The sequence below is a fragment of the Chrysemys picta genome, chromosome 10 (genome assembly GCF_011386835.1).
Source record: "Chrysemys picta bellii isolate R12L10 chromosome 10, ASM1138683v2, whole genome shotgun sequence".
Taxonomy (NCBI): domain Eukaryota; kingdom Metazoa; phylum Chordata; order Testudines; family Emydidae; genus Chrysemys; species Chrysemys picta.
In genome coordinates, this window is record NC_088800.1 from 34908765 (window position 1) to 34926663 (window position 17899).

Here is a 17899-nt window from a genome sequence, read left to right on the forward strand (position 1 = left end):
ACATGCATTTGGTCAGTCAAATTGCTTGATCAGCTACTTATTCTAATACCCTCCCCCTGCTTTGTGCAGTGGGACTATTCTGGACAACACTGTCGCTCCTGTATGCACATAGCTGTGTGGTGTGTTTGTCTATGCTTCCTCAATAGCACTACAAGAACAGTGCTGTGCTCTGCTGGGATGTCATTGGCGGGCCTCCTACCAAACCTGGGCCTATGCTCACCTCCACAGCAAGCTGCGGTGACAGAGGGAGAGAGAGTTACTGCTGCTTAGGTCATTTTGCATTACGTGTTACATTGTCCAGATTGGGATGGGGGGGCAGATATGCTGTGCTGAGTAATGAATGCCCAAGTCCTCCCCGTTTGCTACAAAAAGTGAGCTCTCGTGGTGTGGCTGTGGAAGGACATTTCTCCTGTACATGGTCTTCCTCACCTCTCTCCCTACCCTGTTTTGTGCTATACAAAGGGAAGGAAATCCCTGATGTTGACATTTATTTGCATGTCTGTGGTGCTCACCTTGAGATTACTACCAGCTTCACAAACCAAACCACCCACCTACCCAGCCCAAGTATGTAACCCAAACAATTTAATCATTCCTGGAGCACTGTAAAATTACCTGGCACCTCACACACACAGCGTAAGACAAGTTCCTAGACCTGCAGAGTTTACAATCTAAGGCCAGGAAGCCAAAGCATTTCAGTTTCAAATTGTCACACATACAGTGACAATGGCACTGGGCAGCAGAAATTAATGTGGGCAGAAGAATGTGTGTTATAGAAAGGCATGCAGTACCACCCAATCCACCTACAAAAGGGGGCCATATCAACTATTTGGACTTATTTTCCATTGGTGTAGGGAGGGCAATGCAGTGTTAGAAATAGCTGGCTGGATCCCACTGTCATTTTGCATCCAGAGATGTTGCCTTGGGAGAAGTATTTCTAGATCAATGGGTAAAGCACCACTAGGAGGACCAGATTGCAAGAGTGAAAAATTGGGACACTTTTTTTTTTGGTGGTGGTGGGGGCACAGTTGCATATATAAGATAAAGCCCCTAATATTGGGAAGGTCCTAAGTACCACCGGATCAGAAGATGTACAGCTAATTTATTGGTTATTTATTGGTTACTGTTGGAACTAGGAATTTTGATACTGTCCTGACCCCCATTAAAATGACAATTCTTTAATGAATAAACTCCCATGAGAGGGATTTTCGCACTCCTTTATTGTCAGCAGTATTAACCTTACATCGAGGGATTGCTGATGACATGATGATTAACCTTACACATAAAGGCAACTCCCTGAATGCAAACTCACAGTTCCAAGTCATGCCACATGAAGGCTTCCTACTCAAGGCTTTGTTAACAGGATTCCCAAGCGCACCACCAGCTTGCCGCTGCTGTATATTGGTAAAGTATACAAACACACAAGTAAAAGTTTGTTGTTATCCAAGCCAAGAAGCAGGTGAAGAAGTCAAATTGTTTTCAGTCCTTTTAAACAGCACAAACTGGTCTGCATTAAAAAGCAAAATCTGAAGCCAGATGATGGTTAGCCTTGTTCTGCAAACCATTCTTTCCTTTTAGGTCACACACTAGATGAAGAGTACGTTCTACACAATCTGTGCAACTGGTTCTTGTGGGAGGAGGTTTTTTGTGTGGGGAAGATGCAGAACCCCAAGGATCCGCATTTCCCCTCAGCTATTCTGGATATTATCCTTCTGGATGAGGACAGAAACAACCACAACCTCTTTTGCCCATTACCTTCATCCTCACCTGTACCCCTAATCAGACACAGGAGTTTCCCTCCCATTCATTGGCCAGAGACACTCTGGCAGCACTCCCAGCTCCTGCTGACTCAAGGAGAGAAAGTACATGTCACTCTCAGGTCTACCACATGGTGGGGCAGAGCACCACAAAAGGCTAATTAAATGGAGCTCATTGGCAGTTTTCCACTGAAAATGCAATTTCTGCAAAATCAAATTTTTCCATGGAAAAATCTAAACAAAATATTTTGTTTTGGGTCAGTTCGACATCAAATTGGTGTTTGCTGGAGTTGTTGCAATGAATCATGGGCGCATTAGTGCAAGTGCCTTATGCCCTACATTCTCCTCTATTGGCCAGGCTCTCTGACGGGACTACAGATGCACTGCAGTCTCTCCTCTAGTTGAATCATCACAGTGCATCATGGGAGACCAGCTTTACTTATTAATAGGATTTCACAGCAATTCTATTGTCCTTGATTCTTCATCAGGTTAAACTTCAGATACATTGCAGCAGTTCACCCAAGGGTTTGACTCCAAAGCCAACATGCATGTGACACACTGGAGGCGATGCAGAATTGGACCCTAAAATAGTTAAGGCATCTAATTTTCTCCTTGAAGATAAGGACAGACATCTTGAACTAGACTCAATATTCTTTGAGAAGTGTCAATATAGAACAGAGGACAGTTTTGAGGTTTTTGTGATCGTCTGAGTTGCTGAGGAGACATGCTGCAGCGTTTTGTATTTGTTGGAGTTTCCTAATTGCTGATGGCTTCATGCCCAGATATATCACATTGCTGTAATCCAGCCAAGAAGTGATGAAGGCATGAATAACTGAGGCTAGGTTGTCATTCTCCAGGATGGGACAGAGGCACTTAGCCAACTAGAGATGGTATTAAGTGTTACTCTCAGATGATGCTATGCAGGAGTTTAGCTTTAGCAAGGAATCCAGGCGCACTCTTAAACTATGGACTGAATTGACCAATTGTGGGTGTGAACCTTCAGCCAAAGTTGACTGCATTGTGACTGCAAACTCTTCAAAATGCTTTCATATACCCACCAGTATCACCTCTGTCTTGTGGCTCAGCTTTATATATTTATTTTATTTATTTATTTAGCAGTTCTTCATCAATGAGCTGATCTCGTCCAAAGCACAGGGCTATCTTGGTGGTACCGGTGTGGTCATACATGGTGAAAGATAAGGAGCTATAAGCTATCTGCATACTGTTGGCTCTGGAGTGCATATCATCTGATCAGTTCATTTAAGGGTTGCATGCAAGCAGGATCTGTTGTAATGACTGGGCCTACCCATTTGCCCTAATTGTGAGTTCTACTGTAAGAAGTGAGTGAACATTTAGTAAATGTCACAATGACTTATAACAATACATTTTGATGGGAAAAAGTACAAAAGGGAGTCAAAAACTTAATTAGTCTATACAAGAAGGCCTATAAATATAATTCAAGGACTGCGTTAAGACCATGCCTGGTACTCCAGAGAAGCATGAAACCAGAAACTAATGGATCAAAATTGGTGTGTCAGAAGCTAGGCCTTACTGATGAACAAAACAATGAGAGGATGGGCTATCCTGCCCATTATTCCCTTTTGGGACCCTCAGAAAGATATTGGAGGGAAAGTTGGCTAACATGACACTGGCTGACTGAAAGAAGGGGAAGGAATGAACGTCACCATCATGGATGCCACCCTTTAGCACAGTGATGACTCACTGGTGCAGCACCTCCTGCTGGTCATCCTGGGAATTAGCTCGCCAGCCTCCGGCGCGCCCTCTGCAGGCCGGTGTCTTGCCTTGCTGCTGGCTCCAGTGTCCCTCCCGGATCCTGGTACCCCTTGTGCTGGGGTTCTGCCCCCTGCAGTACCCCTCCATCTGGGTCTCCCCACTCAGGGGAACCCCCAACCCCTTATCCCCACCTCAGTGGCTACTGCCAGTCACCATCTAGCCCCCACTCACTGGGGCTGACTGCAGTCTGTAAAGGCCACTCATCATTGGCAAGGGGGGTTTGGACCTGTTGCCTCTGCCTAACCTTGGGCTGCCCCTCTGCAGCCCCAGTTCCTGCCTTAGGCCTTCAGCTAGGCCCGCAGCTTGGGGGTTTTCTAGGCTGGAGCTCCCCAGCTCCTCTAACCTTCCCCCAGCCCTGCTCCACTCTCAGTACCCTGCTCAGCTCCCCAGCAGCCAGGCCCTTCTCTCTGCAGGGAGACGGAGAGAGAGTGAGTCTGAGCTCCTGGCCCACAGCCTTTTACAGGGCCAGCTGTGGCCTGATTGGGGCATGGCCCCAGCTGAGGCTGTTTCCCCAATCAGCCTAGGTTTTTTCCTCTCAGCCCCAGCCCTCTCCCAGGGCTGGCTGTAACTCTTTCAGGGCTGGAGCGGATGACCACCCCGCTACACACCCCCACCATTTCCTGGGACCCTGGATCTTTGTTCTAATCCTGAGAGATGTTCTGACCACTTCAGGCCAGAGAGAGGGAGCCAGATGAGCACTGCTCCAGCTAATTCCTGAATACTGCCTGGGACTGACTCTATGACAACAAAGCAAAATAAAAGAACCACTGCAGCAAGTCTCAGAAACCAGGTTAAATGACGTGGGCTTGAAGGGGTCATGCTGCAGAGCTAAAAATATTAGTGTGGATATTTGGGTTTGGGCTACAGCCCAGGCTCAGAGATCCACCCCCTCACTGGTTTCAAAGCCCAGGCTCCAGGCTGCTTTTTTAGCCTTGTAGCACAAACCCTGAGAGCCTGAGTCAGTTGACCTGGGCTTTGAGACTCACTGCTATGGATTCATAGACTGTAAGGTCAGAAAGGAGCATCATGGTCATGTAATCTGACCTCCTGCATATTGCAGGACCTCACCTGCCCACTCCTGTAATAGACCCCTAACCTCTGGCTGAGTTACTGAAGTCCTCAAATCATGATCCACCTTTTACACTAGTTTAAACCTGCAAGTGCAGAGGAAGGTGAACCCTCCCCCTACCAGGGTCTCTGCCAAACAAGCCCCAGGGCAAAATTCCTTACTGATCCCAAATATGGGTGGCGATCAGTTAGACTCTGAGTATGTGGGCAGGACCCACCAGCCAGAGACCTGGGAAAGAATTCTCTGTAGTAACTCAAAGCCCGCCCATCTAGTGTCCTGTCTCCAGCCCTTGGGGATTTTTGCTACAGGCAGTAGCCAATGGGCTATTTTTGCAATACCCTTTAGTTCCCCATCCCTGACTCTCCCCCCAATGGGGTCTTTTCCTTCCCCAATTTATTTCTTCTTTCCTATCCTTCTCCTTCTTATTACGAGTCTAGCTTAGCTGGCCAAGACTGCATATTTTGCAACAATACTGCAAGCCCATGACCAAAAAGGCAGCTAGAACTAATGTCCTAAACAGTCCAATACCGGTACAAGTTTGCCAGGTCTCGAAGTGCACAATAAGACCGGGTTTGTGTTTGTGTTTCTCCAGCACCAAGCTTGCAAGTGAGAGTTAACATCAGAGACAGAAGCTGCATTTTCTGTCTTTGTTGTTCTTTTTTTCTCCCCTTTTGTGTGTGTTTGTCTTATTTTGCCTTCTAGGAAACTGGACTGGACTTTAACAGCAGCAGCAACAGCTCCAGCCCATCTCAATTACCTTCTTTTTTTCCTCACAAAAGGACAGTTACCACCATCTTAAACACCACTGTCAGACAAGGGTTTTTCCCCTCTAAAGACTCTACAGCTAACGGAAAAAGGAACATGGGATGGTGTTAAATGAAATCATTCTTTAACGCAGTGGTTCTTAACCTTTACTGCAGCCTGCACCCCTTTGGTTCTCAAAATATGTTCTCGCACCTCTTATAGAAAATTGTTGAAGTAGGTCTGTTCTTTAAACCTAGATATATTTTTTGCTTGTATATTACAGTAATTGTTAAAATATGTATAATGTGAATAAATACATATGTTTGATGAAACAAAGCAGTTGTACTTACGTGCCTGTGCTTAATTTGTGTTTCCGATGATTTACCTTCTAAAAAAATCTGGTATGTCTTGCACCCCCAGAAAGAGCATCTCGCACCCCCAGGGGGTGCGTGCATCCCAGGTTAAGAACCACTGCTTTAATGCTTTACATTTCAAATGCTTTTTCTTTCTTTTCTGTATCTTTAATAAAAGATTAAAAAGCTTTTGTAATAATGTTTTTGCCATGGTACTAAGCAGGCTGAGGTCTCTGTGTACCAAACCCTGAATTTTATTTAAAACTGTTTAATGTTGGAGAATACCAGGATCATGTTAACATTTTTGACTATTTGGGCCCCTTTATTCCATCTAAATTAATACAACAGATCCTTGCTTTACCCTGATCCATTGGGTTCCTTATAACCTTTGAGATTATTTGTTTATTAGACAATTCTGCTTTAAGAAATCTTTGAAGGAGCCATCTAATTAAAAAAAGCCAGATAAGGCAAGTGAGACAGTGCACAGTGCTACCTGGGGCACTACAACAGGCTCAACCTAATCAAACCAGTCAGCAATGGGCTACAAACACAGTACCAAGTGTGCACTGCTGACAGGGTGGGATTCTATTACTACTGTGTAACACCTCAATAAGGGATGGGCTAACAGGTTTGGAGAACATTACAAACTGGTCCAAACTTCTGCCTGGCTCCCTAACAGTTCTGACAGGTTTGGAACATGAGCCTTCCTTCATGCTTCAACTCCCACCATACCCACAAATAACTTCCTCCCTCCTTCCCCGCTCCCAACTCTCCAACCAAGGGAGAAGCAGACACATTTGTCTATAATCAGATTCCCATCACCGGCTCACCCATTCTCAACTGCATGAGTGAAAAGAGCGAAGGCAGAGCTAGGGAGCAGCTCTAAACTAAAGTTTTCTTTTGTAAAGTAAGAAAAATATGGGCCTAGTGAAAGAGGCAGGAGCCTCAAGAAGATGCAGAGCGTTTGAGGGATGGATGAGCATTGGATGTTTCTTGGGGTGGGCAGAGCAGGAGAGGAACTGAAGAAACTGGGCCCTATTAGAGATACTTGTACTTCCTCTAAATGTACATGTTAGGCCAGCAGAGAGCAAACGTTAGACAATCTCTGTGTTCACAAACCAACAGGACTCCCTGGTTCGGCAGCAATGACCTCAGATGACTATCAGGCACATTTGTCTCTAGAGTGTGTGCTGATTTATTAAGGGGAGGCTGTTTACTGGTGACCTCATTCTATTTTCCTGTCTAGGTCTGCTGATGGTTTCTCTAGCCCGATGGCCCAGCAGTTCCATTTTAAGAACACGCCTGTGCTCAGGAAGCCTCCACAGCCCTTTCCTGATCCCATTTGCCTCATCCTATAGCGGAGAATAGGAAATCCCTCTACTCACAGCTCGAGGATAAGGACCACATCTGTCCTGTTCTCGTAGACGTCATGCAGCTTGATGATGTTGGCATGCAAGATCTGCTGCAGAATGTTCACTTCCCGCTCGATTTCCTCACGTCTCACCCCCCGGCGGCTGGCCCGGCTCTGACGCTTCTTAATGAATTTAGCAGCATATTCCACTCCAGTGCTTTTCTCTCGGCATTTCTTCACTATCGCAAACTGGCCACTGTAAGGACAAAGTTATAACAGCAATTACAATTAAAGCTTTCACCAATCCCATGGGCAATACCATGAAGCTCCCAGAATTAGCTTGCATGGACAGGGTCTGAACCTGTAAATCTTTTGGTGAATAACCCTTATTCTTACGGCTATAGTAACAATTTTCAGGACTGGGTTAATAAATTGCATGACGTGCATTCACCATACTTTAATGCAGTGCTTCAGACCATGCAAAACAAAGTAACCTGTCTGAATGGAAGGGAGGATCCTAGATACAAGCATCAAAGAATTTTTTTAAATCATCAAGGTCTGAGCACTCAAGTCATCAAAAACCAGAAAATTTAAAGTGAGTCCAAACTGCCCTTCATTTGCTAAGTGAAGTTCAGGCACGGAAGTACACAAAATATAGAATGCCGTCTGATGCTCTGGAGGGGTAGGTAATACCTACTGCACACATTTGAGTCAGACCGGTCGGATGTAATTTTCAGAAGGCTCAAAGAGTACACCAGCCTTTGTAACTGGAGAGTTAGACACAAGTGTCCAGTTTGCATGTACAAGTGCAGGTTTGTGTGTGTAAGATGCTGGTCCACACACATTATCGCACTCGGCTTGAAAATCTGACTCTCAGTGTTACTTGAAACTATGCCAGTTTCTTAATGTCAGTTTAAACAAAGGAGAAAGTTTCCCTAATACTTAGCAGGACAATGGTCTAATTCACTACATCAAACTTTTAAACAGCAGGCAATTGTTTGCAGTTGCAAGCAGACTTTTCCTGACAACAGCTGCTAGATGTAGAGGTCATCATTCCAGTCCCAATTTTAATATTTTCTCCCATCCCATAAAAAGGAAACACTTGGAGATCAGCTCACTAATACAGAGTATAATGTCCTACATGTTTCAGTCTCATTTACGTGATGGGAGCCTTGTGAAATGAGACATTTCCTTAACAGGAAAGTGCAGGGGAATTCCTTGTTTTAACCTGCATGAGGTCATTATCACTGACTCCGTTCCTCAGTTAGCTCCCCCAAGACGCATTGTTAGACCACAGAGCTGCCACTTTGGGTACACAGCTGATAGCTGTTCCATTTCGTTTCTCTTTATGAGAGGTTCTCATAACTGGACAAAGTGAAAGACCATGTCGGAGGCAGGAAGATTGCACAAGATGGAGGGGTTATTCATGTGACTCTCTGACCAGTTCTTTTTGGTTCTAATAACTTATTCTGGACAAAGAAATCAGTGGTGTGTGAGTATGTGTGTGTGTATATATATATATATATATATATATATGCTTAGCCATGCAAAAAACATAATAGGTTTACAAAGCAGGATAGGAAGGTAAGGGGATAGCCTTGGACTATGCAGTTAATCTGAACAGGACATGTACATGAACCACTGATGTTTACTCAAACTTTTTTAATAGAGAAACATGGAAGGAGGATGGTCTTGTGGTTAAGCCAATGGAGGGACTCAAAAGATCCAAGTTCAATTCTTGGCTATATCACAGACTTCCTGTATAACCCTGGTCAAATCACGTAAACTTCCTATGCCTCAGTATCCCCATCAATAAAATGGGAATTACACTTATTTTCTCCTACTTGTCTTCTCTATTTAGATTTTATGTTTTTAATGCAGGAACTCTCTCAATATGTGTTTTTACAGTGCTTAACACAAAGGGGTCTTGATTTCATTTGGGTGCTACCAAAATATAATTATTATTAATAATCTATGTAAGTTTCCAGGAGTGTCACTCCAAAGCCTAGAATGTCTGTTGAATCACTGTGAACAATGGAAACAGCTACAAGCATGGCTGAGAGCTTTCTGTTTAGAATATCACCATGGTCAATTGTCATTGGGACTCTCAGACTGTTACTTTCCAATTTTTAAATTTCTCCGCCGTTTTGGGCTTTTTTTTACACCCTACAAATTACAACCATACAACATCATGGGCTTTCACCTAGCAGCAATAATAAATGGCATTTGGCAAGCTAGCAAGATTCCTCTTAAAATCAGCTTCCTTTAATTACTAACACTGCTTATATATGATGTAGTAAACCGTCACTTCAACTGGATCTGAAAAGCAGACTAAAAAAATGTGCTGTGACAAAAGTGTGTTGCCTTTAATCAAGGATAATTTAGTGGATTTAAATGGAAACACTTATTACTTATTATTTGGCTTGATGGAAATTTGCACTGTTTACGTTAAGCAGAGAAAGCAGCAAGCACATGTATGAGCATATATTAACCTTGTGCACAAAACGTTGGTTGGTAGGTAGAGCCATGAAACATATTAACAACAAAATCTGAAACCAAGTGAACCTTGCCTGAATTTAGGTTTCATTATAAACTTCAAATTCAGACAGGTTAATCAAAAGGGTCCCTGAATTTCACAAGCCTGGCCAGATTTAAGGCTCCACACAGAATTTGTGCAAAATTGTTTAGTTTGGATACAAATCTCTCATATTTCAAGTTGTTTCACACAGATTTTTTGAAACCAAAACTCAAAGCTGAACTTGGGGCAGGAGGGGGGAAGAAAGAGCAGGATAAAGCCAGATAAAATGCTGGCATAAACCCTTGCCAACCAAAAGGACCAGGATTCACACAGCTCTTCTAGCTAGTACCAGCACCGCCTCTGTTTAAATTACAGTTCTGAATAGGTATCATTTCACCAGATTCAGATATACCTCCATATTAGGCTGCAGGGAATTCAGCCACAATTAGAAAGAGGAAGTGGTCAGTCTATTCTACTCATAGTGGGTTTAATTTGTTTACTGGCATCTCTCAGTTCAGCTAGAGTTAAGTTTACTGGTGAAAATGCTGAACTTTTATACAAACAGGCAATGCCTAAACAAAGTTATTTTTTAAACTATTAAATAGGCCATCTCAGGGGCTTCTCCAAGGTGATGGTGCTTTCAGGAATATTTGTTTATCTTTCCATTATCAGCAACACATTGCTGTTACGTGGAGACCTGGTGAGACAATGCTATCATGTGGAAAGTACAGGATGAAATTCACTTCCCAATATTAGCAGCTACCTTTTGTTACATAATTGCATCCCCACTGGAATTCACAAAATATTGATACTGATTTATGGCTGGGGGGAAAATAGAATGAATGTTTAGAAAAGGTGCTGTTGTATATGTGCTGGGATAGTGACAAATGAACCCCATTATAGGGATACAAAATATTAAGCAATCTGAGGCTTGGATCTGTAGTTAACATCAAAGGCTTGGTGTTCCGTCCAAGCACAAGAGGTATAAAAAATGGTGACTTGTATAGAAAGCAGAGTGGGTTGGAACATTTTTGGCAAAACTAAGTTTTGCCAAAATATGCTGTATCATGAAAGCCAAAACATTTTGCGGAGATGTACTGGTTTAAACGAAGTTTTCAATGGGAATGGTGGGTGGGTTTTTTTGGGGAGGTGGGGGAGCAGAGGAGAGATACTTTAACATTCTATAGCCTCCTGGTTAGAGCACTGGCCTGGGATGTGTGAGACCTGGATTCAAGTCACTGCTCTGCCTGATTCAGATTCATCTGGGATTAAAAACTCTACTCTGAATCAGGCAGGGTGGGTCTCACACATCCCAGACGGTGCCCTAAACGCCAAGAGACAGGCAGACTCAGACACACATTTCCAAAAGCTCAAGTTTCAATCTGCAAATGGACATTTCAACATGATTCCGCTTTTGCAGAAACATTCGAAAGGTTTTGTTCCAAAGTGGTACAAAACTTGAAAGTTGCGGTGAAACAGAATTGTCGTCCTCCGGTCCAGTCAGCTCTAATAGAATGTGCAGGGGGAACCTGATCCTGCATTAATGAGAGCACTTCTGTGAAGACAAAAAAATTACTCATGCTTAATAGCAAGAGTGAGGCTTACAGAGGAGTTCAAAGCTATGGTCTCATTAATAAGAGGAGGATCAAGCTTAATCCTGTATCTCTTCAGAAACTCCCACTCTCTGCTCGTGCCCTGCCCCCTTTTCATACAGTGTACTTGCAAGAGCAGGGATGCAAGATTTCATACTGCACAGAATAAAAGACAATGCCCAGCACTTCACTTCACTTATACCCATGAGCAGCATCCACTCCCCCCTGTGCTGGCACGCTATAATTTTGAGCACCCCACTGAGCACAAATTGGTAGGATCCTTGCCCAAGTGTATTTGTTCAATATCAGGTCTATCCTTGTTCAGGGTACTATACCCCAAGCTTGCAGGTAGTTCCATAGTTTCTACTATGAGCTTATGGACTACGCTCTATGCAGGGGCGGCTGTATGTTTTTTGCCGCCCCAAGCACGGCAGTCAGGCGGCCTACGGCGACACGCCTGCAGGCGGTCTGCGGTCACGCAAATTTGGCGGCGTTTCTGCGGGTGATCTGCCAGTCCCGCAGCTTCGGCGTACCCGCCGCCAAATTGCCACCGAAACCGCGGGACCAGCGGAGCTCCTGCAGGCACGCCGCCGAAGGCTTCCTGACTGCTGCCCTTACACCGACCAGCAGGCCGCCCCCCGCGGCTTGCCACCCCAGGCACGCGCTTGCTGTGCTGGTGCCTGGAGCAGCCCCTGGCTCTATGCAAGGATCTCTTTATAACAATCAATCACAAACATACTCATTAAATGCAAACACCTAAGATTACAGGCTTTCACTTGCATTGGAGAAGCTATGAGCTGCAATGATTTTCAACATTATTATATCCTTCGCTCGCTTGTATGCAAGTGCAGTTGGGAATATAAATTATGCAGCACACACTGCAATTACATTCAGTACCTTATAATGAAACACTCTAAGTACCTTATATAATTAACACAGAAACAGCTGTTTGGAGTCAGTCTTAAATCTACAAAAGGCAAGGAAACCATGAGTTAAAACTTGCCCTTGACCCTAGCTTGCCCTGGAATGCCTAGGTAGTATGGGGTAAAATCTCACTCACTAATTTCAGATTCTTATAAAAATATATTGATATGTTTATGGACCTTAGAGCCATTCCAAACATTTCTGGTGTGGGCTAGAAAATGTATTTATTTAGAAGACTTTTAGTGCATTAGACCTGATGTATGATTAGACTAATCTACAACTACCTGCTTAAAGAATTTTGACAACAGACTACTAGTGTTAATAAAGTTCTCCCTTCTTTAATTTACCATTATGCAAAATCCCCACAACAGAACTTAATAGAGAATGAGATTCCTGCTTCAGAATACCATAGGTTACTTTAAAAATTCTATTACAAGATTTGATAGAACCCGATTGTTTTAATTCTATTAAATCCTCTAGGACTCATCTACCAGAGTATTCTTTTCCAGGCAGGATTTTTTGATCACGTGTTTTTAAAGGGACTTGGAACTAGCACTAGTTTTGTTTACTTCCTTGTCTTCATGGCTGTGTCATCAATTTTATTAGTACAATTCTGGGAAGAGAAATCACTATGTAACCACTGATTCAGATGTGTACGCACCACACACTCTTGTATTTATCCTAAATAAAACAGTGGTGTTGGGTAGCTTGGTGTTTTTTTTTTTAAATCTTTCAAGTTTTCAGTTACATAGCACAAAAATTGTTTTCCAATAGGTATTTATAATCCAGGGGGGTGCTGACTATTACAAAAAAAATTAAAATGATGGCTTCCTGAAACATGGACTTTATTGAATATAGGGACAGTCCAAGGGCTTGAGACAGTTGAAAAGAGGATGAAAATAATGAAAAGGGGGCATAAAGGAGCCAAGTACACCATTGGTTAGCCAGAGATGTTCAGAAAAAGTTGATGTAATAGCACTGACGTTACGAATAGCCCATATACATACGCTGACTTTGGAAACGTTTTCAGGTTTTTTCTCACATTAACATCAAGTGTATCCCCTTTCCCACTCCCTGCTTCTTGCTATATGGTGCAAATATATTCACCTTATATATACTTGTTGCCAAGATCCCATGTGTCTTCATTACAGTATCACTGGACAATCAAAGCATTTTTGGACCGTTCTTGAAGACTAATGGCACAAAACAGCAGCTAGTGTTTAATGATTTTCTGCACCACCAGTTCATTTTTTTTTAATAAGGGAGGGAGGGATGGGGGAAGATGAGGGAACAAAAATCTCAGTCAATGGTTATAAAAGCCAGCCTGTTGCTCTCCTTACATACTGACAGAACCTGTGTCTCAGTTACCCAAAGTGCATATTACTTGCAAAACCCCATAAAATTATCTTTTATGATGTCAAAGGGATTTCCTCTCACCATATAGCAGTTGACATTCACTGCCAGGAATGTGCTCTAGCTTCCTTGTTAATGATCATAAAAAATGACAGCATACAGCCAGGAAAAAAAAATCTGTATTACAATATTTCCTTGTGACCCTGACCAAAATAACAGCCCCATCTCCCCTGCACCATGTAAGAAACAGTGCCGGCCCCAAAGAGCTTGCAATCTAGACAAGACAAGGGATAGGAGAAAGGAAATATGACCTACATATGTGGAATTGAAGCACAGAGAGATTAAGTCATTTACTTAAATTAACACAGAATCTTTAGTAACTCTGAGAAATGAATCCAGATCTCTCAAGTTCTAGCCAAGAGCTTTAACACAAGCCCACACTTCCTAATGCATCAGTGAAATAAGGATGACTGAAGTCCTACATAGCGATATGAACAGCACACACACAACATAATCCCAGAGACAGACCCTTGCTCCTGTTTTTTTAAACTAGTGAAATTTGTTGCATTCCTCAAATATTTGGACAGCAGTACTACAGTCCTCTCTCCCCACCGCAGCTCCGGGGCAGCCTGCACCCACAACCGCTCATCCCTGGCCCCACCCCAGAGCCCTTACCCCCAGCAGGAGCCCTCACCCCCCCACACACACACCCAGCCCTTTGCCCCAGCCCTGAGCCCCCTCCCACCCACTCTCCGAACCCCTCAGCCCCACCCCCGCCACACATCACCTCCATATGGATGCACATAACAAAATTCATTCCGCACATGGATGTAAAAAATTAGAGGGAACACTGACAGTACTTAATGTATTTAAGATTCCATTTTAGAAGCAAAATTTAGATGAGTACAAAATGCAGTTTATTTTATCATCCTATAGTTTATGGGCAACAAAAAGACCAGAATGATTGACACCACCAGTTTGGTTTGCTCTTTTTTAATGGTTATTTTTAATTCTGGTCTCGGAGGGGCAATCTTAAACTGAGTGGAGTGAACGAAATGCTTTGTGGCATCCCAAGAAGGCAGACAGCAATGCTAACAACAGTAACATCACTATGAAACATTAGAATAAAAATAGCCTTTCTAATAAGATGTAAATATACATATGGGATGGCATCCCCCCCTTCTTCTTCTATTCCAGGAATATTGCGCCCTAGAGTGGCCATCCTGATATGTTGCAAATGCATGAATAATATTGAAAAGACACTGTTAGACACTGTTAAAAAGACACCTCTTTCCCTGGTTGTGGGACGGGGCTGTCAGGCATTGACTCCTCTTGTGATTTGAGAAGAGCAGATCACTTTTTTAGTTCAAATATCACAAACATACATTTGGAAGTGATTAAGTTACAGTTTTTATACATTGTTTTTTAAAAATGCTACAATTTGGAATATCTATAAGATAGTCGGGAATGAATTTTCAAGGGCTTCTAGACATTGGTATACTAGTGAAAGATGTGATATGAAGCCAAAAGAAAACACCTACCGGTATATCATATATTACAGTTTGACTGTAGTCAGAAAATGACGGACTGTGCAGTTAAGGCAATGGGCTGGGACTCAGGAGAAGGAGGATAGTCCAGTGGTTAGGGTGCTAGACAGAGACTTGGGTTCAAGCCCCTGCTCCCCCACAAACTTCCTGTGTGACCTTGGGCAAGTCACAGTGTCTGTGTGTCAGCTCCCCATCTGTAAAATGGAACTGCTACTAAATTTGAACTAAATGATAACATAATTATCATTGGTTATAACAAAGGGGCCTGGATTTCAGTTTGGGCCCCCAGGCACTACTGTCATACCAATAATAATTGTAATAATTCTCATTTTTATTTTCTCTCAATACCTTTCTATTCACATATGCCCAGCCTAGCCTAAAAGTCACAAAGCTGAGTTCTCATATCGTCAGCCCTGCACACTCAATCTGGGACACAAGCATTGAGCTGGGCTTCCTTCTGCTTCCACTTCTGGAGTCAGAATATGGCTGACAATTCTGTTGTTGCACGAGGCAGACCAGAACTCAGCTCGCTTTTTTATTCAGAAATGTTAACAGTAAGTTAGCTAAGCAGAGGGTCTGTAAAGAAATGCTAATAGTAATTTAGTTTAGCAGAGGGTCTGTAAAGCCAGCAGATGTGGCTCAGGACAAACGTAGGGAGCACACAAAATATGTTGAGCAAAGCACAATCTTCCAGTCATTTTTCTGACCCTTCCTGCATCTGAATGGCACCACAGAGTAAACCTACTGGGCCTTTTAGCGACAACAGGTGCAGAAAGTTGAACGTCCCAGTTTCCCTTGACATGCCTGAACAGGCTGTTCTTTCCTTTCCACTTGAGACAAACAGAGTGCGTCAGACTAAGGGACAGAGAAATGATAAGCAGTAGTGTGCAGTTGTAAGTAATTTTGGTGTTTTACCTCTGCCTGATGCAGTGATATTATACATGGTAAAGTTCAATAAACTCTGGTGGAGACAGAAAAATGTGCCTTTTTAGGGAAGCAAAGATGACCTTCCCCCACTTCCTTTTTTGTGTGTGTTTTGTTTATTATGTTTAGCAAGGTTAAACTTAACTTCCTACTGTGGTCCAGTTCCTGCTCAGATGTGCACTTCTCTAAAGATAGAAGCTGAGTTAAAGCAATTATGCTTGGTATGCCAGCCAGCTGGCTTTAACACAGTTCAGTCACATTCTGGGCCAAGGGACTTCAAGTGAACTTCGAACATCAGAAGAATAAAAAAGTTAAACTGAAGATTTAAATGCAACACAAATATATACGTCTTTTTACTTTGCAACTTCTTTACACATTTATTCTCCAAGAAAATATCCCCAAAAGATAAAGCCGCCAAATCAATAACATTGAATGGGAACACTTGACCAAAGATCATTTGTAACCAATTAAATGTCTCTACTCTATATTATGGATCTCTGTGAAAACGCAAGGACAAATCCATTAAAACTAAATCACCTGTGCCAGAACACATAGTTATTTTTACATAGGCTATACTGTGATGTTAAACACTTGCTACATTTCACCCCAGCAGTGGCTGCACATCTGCAGTGGGCAAAGGAATTACACAGTGATATAGTATATGCAGTTTTTAAAATGTAATCTGGGATCTATGTGGATGGAGAGGCATTATATAAATTTTAATAAGATATTTAATCTTTTAGAGAGAAAATACTTACGACTTTTTTACTTTAATAACTTAACCTCTAGGACATACAAACTTCAGAAACTATTTATTAGGCCACTGTTTTACATATTTGTCCCTTTAGGGGAACTTTAAAAAAAAATTCTATTAGAATATTGTATACATTTTTAAAAGACAACCACTAGAAGCACTGAAGAATGGAAAGTATGTATGGACTTCCAGCTGTCAGTTAGATAACAGTACCACAAGATCAATATACATGTTAGATTATTTCCAGGAATCATCTTGATTGTTGGCAGGGCATCCATGTGGCCCTGGAAAGCAGGATGCTCTGATATTTCAATACTGTGCATATTCCCAAGGATGTGTCAAGCAGAAGAGGCCTTTGATGCAATTCACACTCATGCTTTACCCAATGCCTGTGACAGGGCTAATTTTAGGGTTGCCAGACTTTTCAGGATTTGCCAGTTGTTGGCTCTCTTACTATTTAATGGACTAAAAATAATGTTTGGTCTCTTGACAACCCTGATCTATAGAAATGTTTTTAAAAAATCCCATCCCATGCTATATATCCTCTGAGTTAGGAGATACTATTTTTAATCTGAAGATAAACATATCCATCTATGCTTATGTTTACTGATAGCAACCAATTAGTTCATTTTATACTGTACATTACGGGGAAGATTTTCAAAGTCAGTGGCAATCAGGTAACTAATACCTAATAGTATCTAGTATCACGTAATGTTGAGAAGAATCCCATCATGGCTATGCAGCATTGAAGGGTCACATTGCATAGTACCTAGTGAATTATATATAATGACTTCTAGTTATATTTTGTGTGTTGTTAGAATAATCTGGAGATCTATCGATAGCATGGAAACCATTCTAGTAAATATAAAATGGTTCACTATGCATGTTTAACATTTTCCTGTGCATTTAAAAAAAACAGATAATTTAAGTGAATTTAATGCTAGTGAATGGTGCCAGAATAACCGAGAAGTAGGACTCATCTATGTAACTTGAAAAGACCACCACTAGAGGGGAGAGGGTAATTCAATCTTTATGCCCCATGCACTCTGTGCCAAATTCAAATAAGGGACAATTAATATCAATTATGGTGGTAGTTTTGATGCCACAGATTTCAGATATGGACTTTTTGTTACTACTGACTCAGGCTCGATTTGAACGGGTGACTTGGAGTTGAGAAATTTCTATATCCTATTACCATTTCCTCAGTGTATCAGGCTCCATC

General features: G+C 42.4%; 1 protein-coding gene across 3 annotated transcripts in view; it reads right to left on the reverse strand.

Annotated features, from left to right (window-relative positions):
- The window catches only part of DAPK2 (death associated protein kinase 2), a 90346-nt gene that overhangs the window by 38184 nt on the left and 34263 nt on the right, over positions 1-17899 (reverse strand). For all 3 annotated transcript variants that reach the window (XM_065559548.1, XM_065559546.1, XM_065559545.1), the window contains one exon: positions 7100-7321. In XM_065559548.1, the coding sequence (XP_065415620.1) occupies positions 7100-7321 (222 nt within the window). The remainder of the gene's footprint in view (positions 1-7099; positions 7322-17899) is intronic.